Genomic DNA, 12,262 nt, shown 5'->3' with positions numbered 1-12,262 from the left:
CCCACTAGATGTCAGACCTAAATTGTGGCTACTGCTAGTACCTACAGGAACATGCTATAGAGCAGTGAGCCATGGAGATGTGTGTGTGCATGGTGGGAGGGAAAGATACGGTATGTCATAATAAAATAACCTAGTTCCTTTTTCTTTTCTGCTGGTAGGAAAAAGTCAATTTAGAAATTCATCTCTTACTCTCAAGATATTTACATGAAAAAAATAGTACTGATTTGTCCTGGGGCTCAGGAAATGAGTGTTTTTAATAACCAGAGAGAGATGAAGTGAGTTATTGGGGCCAATGATAAATTCCCCAAAGGAAGTAGGGGGAATTAAATGCAAGAAAGTAGGGCAGTCGATGTGTGATTTCCAACCCAATGCTGTTCCTATAGGTATTAACTAGGGTTGTGTCACTGCCTTGGTACAGTTCTGGTTTCACAAGTCAGCTCTAATTCAAGCTCAGTAAAGTAGGGCTGGAGATGGTATTTTCCAGCAGAACCAAACCATTCTCAGCAATTGAGAGGAGCGATCTTAGACACAGGGATGGGGAAATATTCAGATGAACCTCCTCTTCCAAGAAGCCTCCCTGATTCCCCAGCTACAAGAGATCTTTCTTTCATGTAATGGTCAAGCATATTATCCCACTATCTCATTTCTACTGCAAGACTAGGAGTTTTATTAAGATTAGAGAAAGTATCTTATTTCTCTTTGAATATTTCCCAGAGTTTAGAACCAATCCCTTAAGAAATTTACTAAATGAATGAATGAATGAGGCCAAGAAAACACAGTTAACCCAAACTTACCCTCTCTCCAGGATCACCCACTTGACCTGTTGGGCCAGCAGTCCCCGGAGGTCCGGGAAGCCCCTAACAAATAACATGAAAAGATAGTGTCACCCAGTTGTAACCTAGACATCCATATTGCCTCCTTTCCCATTCCCTCTGTGGCAAAGAACAGTGAGAAGACATTTAGATGTTTATTTTTTTTCCCCAGAAAGGTCAGAGTAGTACCACCCACCCCCATGAAGTTTTCCCTTTCTGTTCTCCTCCCTCAGGAAACAGAAATCCCAGCTGAAGTTCATTATTTATTTTTCTTCAATTTGTCCCACTCTACAAGGAACAGAATCTTCACTAACACATCACTGCAGCAGAACAGATGCAGTTTGCTACTTACAGCAGGGCCTTCTGGACCAGGGGGACCTTCGATAAGCATTCCCTGAAAAAGAAACAGACAAGAATGAATTCTGAAGCCACAGAAAATACATTTCACACACACACCCCTAATCCATCTCCAAGAGGCAATATTCACTGGGGGCTTCTGAGACTAGTGTGGATGGATGGCAGGGGCTCAGGGTGCCTCAGGAAACTGAAGGACAGGGCTTTCTGTCTCCCCGACCCAACCGCATGCTTAGGCGTTTCTAGTGGTTTCCATTGTCTCCCCTTCTGAGTTCTATGCAGTGATTAGCCACATGTGTCTCTATAATTAAGGGGCTGTGGTAGGTGGGGGATAATATAATGTTACTCTCTGGTTTTTATGCACATATTAATCCATTTACATAACATGAATCTGCAGAATGCCAGTCACTAGACTAGCAATTTCCCTTTTGGGGTAGAAAAAAAAAAGAAACTCTTTAAAATCCAAAGACAGAAATGAGGTCTTTCTGTAGAGTCAGAGGAATCCACATCTGTCTTTATACAAGATCCCCAAGTCTCATTCCAAGCCCTTGGTTCCCACCCTCCCACCCTCTTTTCCCAGTTCAGTTGTTTCCCCTTTCAGGATGAAAATCAGTCCATGAACTCTAGCACAGGCCTGGAGAGAAGGAAGCCTGAAGGATCAGGTTACCCTTTACCCTAGGACAAGGGACTCCTCAGAGGTCAGAGTTGATGGGAAGGTCATTTCATGGGGGCTCAGGGCCAGAAATAGAAAAGAGAAAGGGAAGAAAAGAGGACAAGGTTGGTGTCAGTCACTGTGACTGACTTTGTCTCCCTGACTAGAGGAGGTAGAAGAGAAATAAGTAGGATTCTGGCCTATGGGGCTCCATGTGTTAGCATATGAAGGGATTTTAGAGCACAGAACATTAGGGCAGAGAATATCAGATCTGCGTATTGCAAACAGCCCTAGAAGGACATTAGACTGCAGAATGTCAGTGCTGGAAAGAAACTTAGAATACAGAACGTCAGAACACAGAGTGTGAGAACTGGAAGAGACCCTAGAAATCATAGAGGCCAACCCCCTCATTTTACAAACAGAGAAACTGAGACCCCAATAAAGAAAGTAATTTGATCAAGGCTTCCCCTTCACTAATAATCTAATTTTATCCTAGGGAGTAATCTGGATTTATAGATAGACTGTTATCTGACAACCAGGGAATAGATATAATAAATCATGATATATCAATGGAATGGAATACTATAATGCTGTAAGATGACAAATATGAACAATATAAAGAAATATGGAAAGATATAAAGTGATATCAAGTGAAGAAGTCAAAATGAGAAGAGCATGAACACTGACTACATCAAAAGAAAAAAACGAAAAATGGCAACAAAACGTTAGAAGTACATGAACAGAAAATAAATAGGAAGGAAACTGAGTGAATGTTGATTATTACTACTTTTGCCTTCTTCCTTTTTAGGATCAAAATGCAAATAGTTTAGTTTTATTTTATGAAGGGTTTGATTCCATATGTAGTTTGTTTATATTTTAATAATTGTTGAGCATGATTTAGTTTATGAAGAATATTATAAATCAATAAAAAAAGATTCCACATACCCTGGGAAGGAGTAAAAATCACATCTGGGCAACTGAGATAATGAGCCCTGTTTAGTAGGTTTGCTGTATACGCACTTAGACACCTCAGCAGGGCTCGCTAGACTTCTTTCTAGAAGCCAACAGTACAGAATTGCAAAAGGATGTAGGCACTTTGCTTACACAGATGCACACAAAGAAATATTTGCACACGTTATGTACACAGGATAAGTTCATCCCAAACAACTTCATAAATCCCAGCTTCATTCTTTCCAACAGAAAGCAATCTTCCATTTAGGACAAGGCCAGATGAAAAGACTCAGAGATTGAGTAGAGATTACAAGGATAACTAACGACTAGACAGTGAAAGACTCCGGGAAACTGCAGCTTCTAAGTACATCAATTGACATGATCAAGGAATCAAGGGTTTGATTTGTTGGGAATCTTGTAGGAACTCTAAGCTGGGACCTTTCTTTGAAGGACTTGTGTGTGAAAAGAAACTAAGCTTCTCCACCTAGGACAGACATATGTTAATTATCAAAACTAATAAACTGTTAGTCTGGAGACCAATATTGACCTACTGCCTTACAATGATATTTCTGTTCCTAGCTTAATGCTTTTATCATTTCCCTGATGAAGGCTGTCTTTATTTGGGTTCTTAGCACAAGATATTTTGAAAATAAATGATCATAACATAGGCAAGCTCAATAGGTACAACCACTGAGATGTGCTCATCGCTCTTAATATTAGCAACATTAATTTTAGCAACTGGTAGTTAAATAAACATTTAGAAGAGATCAGAAAGATCAGCTTTGATTGTGTTTGGTAGAAACAATGACCAGAAAACAATGTAAACCCCAGTGAAAGAACAGCAGAGGGTAGAACTCCAAAAGGGGCTGGTGGCTTTTTCCAGTTCTGGAGATGAGAGAGGTAAGTGTAGAAAGGTTTGCTATCGCAGAGACACAATTGAAGTCATTTGGACTTTTGAAAATCCAAACTAATTAGGACTTTCCTTGGGAAGCACAATGCCTCTCCACTTTACCCTGCTTCTCATAAATTTGTCTCTGCTCAACTGAGTAGTATGCCCTTATAAGGAACCTTAGAACCTTCCAAAAAGCCCTGCCAGGTGTCTCATCTATATAGAAAACCTTAAAAAATATCTCCTGTAAAAATGGAGGGTGCTCTCTGGTTTTAGATTCCAACAGGTAGCCATGTGATTCAAAAGAGAAGCCCTTGAGAGTAAAATTTAAAGTTAGAGGTTTGTATGTGTGTTTGTGGGGGAAGCAAGGGGAATGGTTAGGGAGATGGTAAAGGGGGGGGGGGGAAGGAAGAAGGAAAAAGGGAAAGCCCTAATTAGCTAATTCATGATACAAGCATTCTTGGCATCTCTCAGGATTCAGCCATCTGTTTATATGGAGCTGAGACTTCAGGGACATCTGGAGAAACTCCAGGTTGATAAATTCTAACTGTTTACATTATCTCCTCCAAAGGAACTGACCAAAGAGGCAATGGACATTTCAAATAGGATGGGGGTGGGAAATGAGGAGCCACATTTCAAGAAGTTATTGCTGAGGCTGAAGCAGGGGTGGGGGTGAGAGGTTGGGGGGTGAGAGAGGGTAACCCTGCCTTAAGTGAATCCAGATGGCCATTTTAAAAAAATAACGTTGAAATGCATTTTCTGGGTACATTTTTTCTTCTGCTTTCGCATCCTATCTTCCAATCTACTCTTGGATGCCACTTTCTCTAGTTTTACTCACAAAGGAGAATACCCTACCAGAATCCCTAGCACCCCTACTCTATTTCCTGTCCCCACAAGCCATATCTACATTTCTCAAAACACAGTGCTAACAAGCTATATGGATAATCCAAATGGGTGCTTTTCCTAAGAAACTGGACCAATGTAGACTTGCCCATATGATGTCATTAATCCTTGATTGAACCTAGTCTCGTTACTCATAGACAGGGCTAATCCTCAACACCTTACTAGCTACATTATATATCCCAACCCAGTTTAACCATTCATGGAAGCAGTGGGGACCCCAAGGAAACCAAAAGTAAAGGGCAAGTTTTGTCAAAGATAATCCATTGTGTGGCAGACCAGGAAGAGAATGGAGCAAATCTAAGCTTCCTAGTGAACAACAAGCACAGTCCAGAAAAGGGAGAAGCAACATTTGATCTTGTTTCCTTTCTGGCAATAGATGCCAGCATTTGAAACTAGCTCCACCAGCCAAATTCTTTTGGGATGATTCTGCCTGAGCTGATTGCAGTTCCCCACCCCCCACCCCAGGCCCATCCCTTGAGTTTGCTTTGTAATTTTTCAAATTGGACAGCATGGCGCAGTTTGCCTTTTACTATTTTCCTTCAGCTTCTTTGCATACCCCTGCTCCAAACAGGCCTGGCTACTGTCCATGAACCTGCAGGGTTGTCACTGGGGTGGAGAGAGGGAATACTCCAACAGAAACCAAGGATGAGTTTGTCTAGCAGTCCACAGTCTGAGGGTTACGAAAAGGTTCAGCCCTCAGGGAAGGATGCCTGGCAGGAACAAGATATACAGCACCAGGAGGGGCTGCTGTCTCATGATTGGAGTTTGGTTCAGTCAAATAAGGTTTATAAGTTCTTGGTGGGTATCAAGCAACACTAGGCCTTAGGTTGCTAAAAACTAACTTAAGGCAGGTTTTCTCAACATGAGTTTTTTAACAGTATTTTAATACATGGTATCCCAAAATTCTTACTGCATCTTAAAGCTAGGCTTAAGACCATAATTGGTTTATTTGAAAGTCCTCAGTATCTTATTTTATGCATTTAAAAACAGTATTCTGGGAAGTGGTCTACAGGCTTGACCAAACTGCTAAAAGTGTCCAGGAAACATTAAAAAAAAACCAAAAAACTTTGTTCTAAGGACTTCAAAAAGAAAGATGATACACCCACCACTGTAAGAAGCCTGAAGGCAAATGGAGAGTGAGAAAACTCAAAGGTCAAGCAGACATTTCTGCACCTCATGCTTTGGTTTTATACAGGGATTGAAGTTCTTGTTTCTGATCAAATAAATTACTATCAAGAATGAGAGCTTCTCATTCCATCTTCCTAGCTCCCATCTCTGGAGGCACCATGGTGGTACAGCAGATCTAGCACTGGGGCCTGGAGTCAGAAAGTTCTTAGTTCAGATCAGGCCTCAGACACTGACTAGCTGTGTGACCCTAGGCAAGTCACCTTACCACTATCTGCCTCAATTCCCTCAACTGTAAAATGGAGAATAAAAGCACCTACCTCCCAAGGTTGATGTGAAACTCAAATGAGATAGATTATAAAAAGTGCTTGGCACAGAGTGAGCCCTTTATAAATGCTTATTTCCTTCCTTCCTTCCTTCCTTCCTTCCTTCCTTCCTTCCTTCCTTCCTTCCTTCCTTCCTTCTTTCCTTCCTTCCTTCCTTCCTTCTTTCTGGTGATAACTAGCAAAAACCTACATTGAAAACATAATGCCTTTTGAGCTTGGCATCCATCTGGGCATGAGCTAGGTTCTACATGACATAGTCAAACAGAGACTAGAAGGAGTGCAGACTACTGTGAGTGTGCCAGGGATGATCATAGGAACCCAGGCAAAGAAGGGGCATATATTGATCACAAGAACATAGAAAGCAAGAAAAAAGACCATAGAGATCAGATGATCCCAGATTTGGGTCTGGAAGGGACCTTAGAGGTTACCTAATCCAACTCTCTCATTTAATTGATGAAGAAACTGAGGTTCAGGGAGGTGACTTTTTCAAGGTCCCATAAGTCTGAGTGGCAGAGACAGTATTAAAAAACAGATCTTGGGCTCCAAATTCAGAATTTTTTTTCCTCTAAATTGGTACATGGCAGCAGAGAGTTTCCAATCCTAGGCAATGTTTGGAAAAATTTTTGAATTCACAAAGTGGGCACTTTGGACCCAGGAATACCCTCTTACATTGTTTGTACTGTGCTACTAGTCCCAAACCTATGGCTGGTCTCCTTTGCAGGGAAAGTGATCCATCGTCGCCTCTTGAATCTTAGCTCAAATGAAACGTGGCAGGATGGATGGACTCCAGAATCCTGGCTCCCTCTCAACTCTCCAGATCCCTAACCCCAAGCAGATTTAACCCAAGGTTGACACTCCCACTGTGGAAGCTTCAAGAGGCCACGCCCAGTGTTCTGAGCTACTTGGCACCATTCCCCCGGCTCCTTACTCTACAGAGGGCCTGACCACAACTGCTAAGGAATGCCGAAGATTTCAGAAGGGCTGTAATCCTCATCCCAGATGCTTTTGACCAACTACCCCCTACTCTCCCCAAAGCCACAAACAGCTGGCCCACTGATACTAAAAGGTAAAAGTCCTATTTCTCCAACTTCATTATGAACTCATTGAGAGAAGGAACTATGTCTTATACTTATCTGGAAACCCCCAATGAGGCTTATCAAATAGTAGTTTTAATAACCAATTCAACTCAATGAAGACTCATGAAGTTCCGACTACATGCAGCTCTATTTTGTGTGTTGTGGACACAAAAATAGATAGTACACAGATTCTTTTCTCAAGGAACTTAAAATCAAATGTAGAGAAAGACAAGGACACAGATAACTATGCTTCAAGAGGGAGATGTTGAAGACCAAAGGAAATATCCAGCCCAAGTGCTACGAGAAATTCAAGGAAAGAGAAATCACTTTTATTTATGGAGGACAAGGATTGCTTTCTAGAAGTGATAGCATCTGAGATGGACTTTGAAAAAAAAGAAGAACTTCAAAAGATGGATATGAAGAGATTAGAGACACCAAGAGTTCATTCTAGGAATGGAAAATCCTATGTCCATGGGGATAGCGATAAGAGAAGCCAAGATGAGAATGAAGGATGGACAACAGTTAAGGTGGGTTGAGACCTAGAGAACGTTCCAGGGTATATAATAAGGCTCAATTAAGTAAGTTGAAAGAAGTTCATTAAAAGCTAGAAATAGATTCCAAGTAAATCCTGTCAATTGACCATTCTGGGTCTCAGGATCTCTCTTACATGTGTTCCCTATAAGCAATACTTTTGGAATATTCATGTTTCTTACATGACATTGTATATACTTTCCCCCAGTCTGAATAAATTATTTACCCAGGGGATTCCTCATGTGTTATCTCATCAAAATGCTTTCTTCTCACTCATTCTAATGAGGGTTTTAGGGTATAACGTTTTCATAGGCTTGCATGTTTATAGCAATGACAAACTCTCAAAAAGAGCCACTACAAAGAACTGGAAATTGAGGGGATGCCCATCAATTGAACAAGTTGTGGTATATGAATGTATTGGAACACTATTGTGTTATAAGAAATAATGAACAGATAGATTTCCGAAAGACCGAGAAAGATTTACGTGAACTGATGCTGAGTGAGGTGATAAGAACCAGAAGAACATTGTACACAGCAACAGCAACACTGTGCAATGATTAACTATGATAGACATAGCTCTTCTCAGTCATATAATGATCTAAGACAATTTCAAAGGACTCATGATGAAAAATACTATCCACATCCAAAGAAAGAAATATGAAGTCTGAGTGCAGATTAAAGCATGCTATTTCGCCTTTTTTTTTTCTTTCTCGTGATTTTTCCCTTTGGTTCTGATTCTTCTTTCATAACATGACTAATGTGAAAAATGTTTAACAAAATTGTACATGTATAACCTATTTCAGATTGTCTGCTGTCTTAGGGAGGGGGAAGGGAGGAAAATTTGGAATTCAAAATTTTACAAAAATGAATGTTGAAAACTATCTTCACATGTAATTGGGAAAAATAAAATACTATTAAGAAAAGAAAAGAGCCCCCAGCCCCTCTCATGGCATCATCTTCCAATGAGGAGGGAAACCTGAAGAGACCACATAGGACATGAACCCTCCCAGTAGGTTTTAAGAAGGAAGGTGGAAGACATGCTTACTGGCTCAATGATTGCAGGCTCTCCCTTTTGTCCTTTCTCACCTCGGGGTCCTGCAATCTGGAATGTAGAAAAGAAATATTCACAGAAACATATAGAGCTGAAATAAAATGCTATCCATAGAACCCCTTTTACATGGCTATACATGGGGTCCATTTTACATGGCAGATAAAAGAAAGCGTTTAACAAAAGAGGTTCTATCTCTGTGACTCAGAAAGCTCAAGGTGTAATGTGATATACTTGGAAATATGTGCTATAGCAAATATTTATGTATATATATCATATTAACATATAACATATATAATATTTATACACATACATACATATATATGAGTGGGATACATCTCTTATGAAGGAAAATGCTGGTAACAGAGTTCAGGCATGAAAAAGCTACTCTGCTCTACAGAAGACTCAGGAATGACTATATGGCATTCTCACCCCTTCATAGATTGTATCTTGGTTTGCCGGCATCCCTGGTCCAATCTCTGATGGGGAGATGGTGGGATCAAAATAGGGATCATAGTAATTCTCAAGGTCCTTAATAGTTTCCACAGCAAAATCGTTGTCTATGTCATCTCTGTCTTGATCTGGGTCTGGAAATGGTTCAGGCTAAAGAAAGCAATAGGAAAAACACAGAGATGAATTACAACAAGGGTAGCCATCTGTGTTCTTAAAGTCCTTTCTTCAGAGCCCATAACCTCAGGAACTGCATCAGTGGAGATGGGGGTAGAGAAGCTCATGAATGAATGTCCAAGAGAAGATATTCCATTCTTACAGGAAATAATTCAATTTGATAAATACTTATTAAGAGTACTTATGGGTAAACCACTGTATGATTAACACTATTTTCCATAATTAAGACCAGTCACATCCCCCCAATCCTGAGCCATACTGAAAAATAACAGAAGAGAAGTTACGTTGGTGGAGTTGGTGATGATAACAGTGCTGGTGGGGATCTCAGCTCCTCCAGCAGTGTCGGTGGGCTGGTCAGGGCTGTCAACACTCTCGTAGATATCATCGTAAGGGGGAGGTGTGTAGTATTCCTCATTGATGGGTCCGTACTCATAGTCACTCCCTCCCAGGTTTGGGTCCTCTTTGTCATCCCCTTCATTGGTTTCAGGAACTGGTGGTGCGTCTGTTGGGGGCGGTGTCTGTTCCTAATAGCCAGGGGCACATCAAAATACAGTTACCCAGAAAGTCCATGCAAGAGACATTAAGAGTCAAATGGTTAAATCACTGAGGTAGGACTCAAAGAACTGGAGTTTTTTTAAAAATCACAAATTGTTACCTTTCCAGTGATAATGCCCAAGGAGGGAGAGAATAAGCATCTATGTAGCACCTGCTTTATGCCAGGCATTGTGCTAGGTACTCCACAATTATCTTATTTAACCCTCACAACAACCTTGAGAGACATGCGTTGTTATTACCCCTTTTTTATAGCTGAGGAGTCTGAGGCTGAATTTGAACTCGGGTCTTGCTGATTCCAGGCCTAGAGCTCTACTCACCACACCATCTAGCTGCTTCAATAGCACAATTGGCCAGATAGGTCAATGAGTAGGAAGCAAGGGAGACAGGGGTGGAACCCTATCCAATCTAATCACAGAAATGCTTATGGTGGGTACTGGTTTTTAAAGTGGAAACCAAAGAATATTAGAGCTGAGCTGGGCCTCAGAATTTGTTTTGTTCAACTCCTGCATTTTACAAGATGGGAAAAATGAGGCCTAGAAAACAGAAAGAATCTGCTCAACTTTATATGGCACTTCTCTAAGAGGGGAACCAAGACTACAATGCCCATCTCCTGAATCCCCTCATAGGATTCTTTACAATACTCTTTACTCGCAGAACCCCACTTCACCTTCATTTGTTATTTATCACATGGATTCTGATAGACCAAGTTAAATCCATATGTGTGCTGGAGGTCCATCCAACTGGCCTCTGGGACTGTTCAATTTTCAGGCTTGGTTTATTGTTTGGTTGATTGTCTAGACCTAAGAAAGTATTAGTAATGCCAATTAAACTTAAATGCAAATTAATGGGTTTTTTTTCTTCTGGAGAGCCTAGTTGCTAAATACTTACCCACACACCTAGTATAGATCTATAAACAATACCTGAACTCAGAAGAAATAAAATAGAAAACTGAGGAATGAAGTCATGACCAGACTGAGGGCCTAGTGATGGCACACTAATAATATTCATAGGAATTTATAAAGTACTTTAAGGCTTTCAAAGTGTTTTGCATTCATTATTTCATATTAGTTTCACAGTCCCACTGGTTAAATCATATCCCAAACAATCCCTGCTGTTCCCTTCCCCTCTCCCACCTCACCTAAAACCTAATTCTGTACAAACTCAAGGCTAAACCATTTCACTGGCACCAAAATGAAGGCATATAGCCTACAAACATCACAGTGCCTATAAAATGGGCCAATGCACAATCACCATCTACATGTCCTCTGCCCAGCTTGTTTCTTGTTTCTTCAAACTCTCTCACATCATATTCAGATCCCCAGAGTTTTTGGAACTCCACTGTTCAAGAAACTCTAAACCAGAAGGAGAGAGGAAACACATCCTTCCCTCCATCTGACCCATACCTCAGCAATTTCTGTAGCTTCTCTAGCAGCTTCAACAGGCTTTTTGGTGGGAGTCGGGGTTTTTCCTGTGTCGTCAGGGTCTTCATAGTATGGATATTCATAATAATATGTCTCACCATCTCCCTCTCCTTCTGGATACTACAAAGAAAGCACAGCAAGACTTTGAGAAGACGAGGCGCTCTGGAAGAGACATCTCTGCTTTTTAAGGCCAAGGAAAACTCCATCTTTAGAGGATTAAAAAAACACAAAAGTTGGAGATGGGCAGGGGGAGAAGGGAGTAGAAAAAACCTTTTAATAAGCTTGTATTGTGTGGACAATAATTTATATTTGTCATTTTAAAAATAAGCAACTACAAACATAAAGTTATAAACACAAACAACATGAAAACAAATCTTGTCTTTCTAAACTAGAACCTAGAGTTGGACAGGGGCTCTTTTACAGTATTAGAGGATCGTAAGATCATAAGCATGATTTTCCCCATTTTACAGATCAACAAATTAAGTCTTTGAGAGGTATAGTTACTAGTCCGGTCGCATAAATAAGAAGTGTCAGACCTAAAACTCTGAGTCTCACCCTCATGGTGCCATTGTATCACTGAGCCCACCTATAAATGTACTGGGAGCAAGCTGGTATTTAAGTTCATTCTCTGGTGGAACAGTTTGAGCTGCAAGAGAACTTAACTCCCTTCCAAAATAAATTACCTTATTTTACAGATGAGGAAACTAAGGTCTGGATGGGTAAAATCATTTGCTCAGTATTTTATATGTGTGTATATAGATGTGTGTGTATGTATATACATATATACATATACATGTATACATGCATGCATGCATACATATATGTATAGCAAAGGTCTGAAGAGAGACTCAAACCCAGATCATCTTGTTACCAAAGTCCAGAACTCTATCCACTGTGCCATGTTCCCTCTGATTACTATCCATCCATCTATCTGTCTGTCTGTATGACTGTCTATCCATCCATCTACCTATCTACACAAGTGTATAAGCATA

The 12,262-nt window shown here is 40.5% G+C and overlaps 1 protein-coding gene across 2 annotated transcripts in view; it reads right to left on the bottom strand.

Annotated features, from left to right (window-relative positions):
* The window catches only part of COL5A1 (collagen type V alpha 1 chain), a 296,840-nt gene that overhangs the window by 135,725 nt on the left and 148,853 nt on the right, over positions 1 to 12,262 (bottom strand). For both annotated transcript variants that reach the window (XM_072632909.1, XM_072632910.1), the window contains exons 6-11: positions 11,253 to 11,390; positions 9,579 to 9,818; positions 9,100 to 9,270; positions 8,665 to 8,721; positions 1,165 to 1,206; positions 795 to 857 (exon numbers count right to left, since the gene is read on the bottom strand). In XM_072632909.1, coding sequence (XP_072489010.1) covers positions 795 to 857; positions 1,165 to 1,206; positions 8,665 to 8,721; positions 9,100 to 9,270; positions 9,579 to 9,818; positions 11,253 to 11,390 — 711 coding nt within the window. The remainder of the gene's footprint in view (positions 1 to 794; positions 858 to 1,164; positions 1,207 to 8,664; positions 8,722 to 9,099; positions 9,271 to 9,578; positions 9,819 to 11,252; positions 11,391 to 12,262) is intronic.

This window comes from Notamacropus eugenii, chromosome 1 (genome assembly GCF_028372415.1).
Source record: "Notamacropus eugenii isolate mMacEug1 chromosome 1, mMacEug1.pri_v2, whole genome shotgun sequence".
NCBI lineage: Eukaryota > Metazoa > Chordata > Mammalia > Diprotodontia > Macropodidae > Notamacropus > Notamacropus eugenii.
Note: the sequence above shows the minus strand (reverse complement) of the source record. Positions and strands in the feature narration are given on the sequence as shown.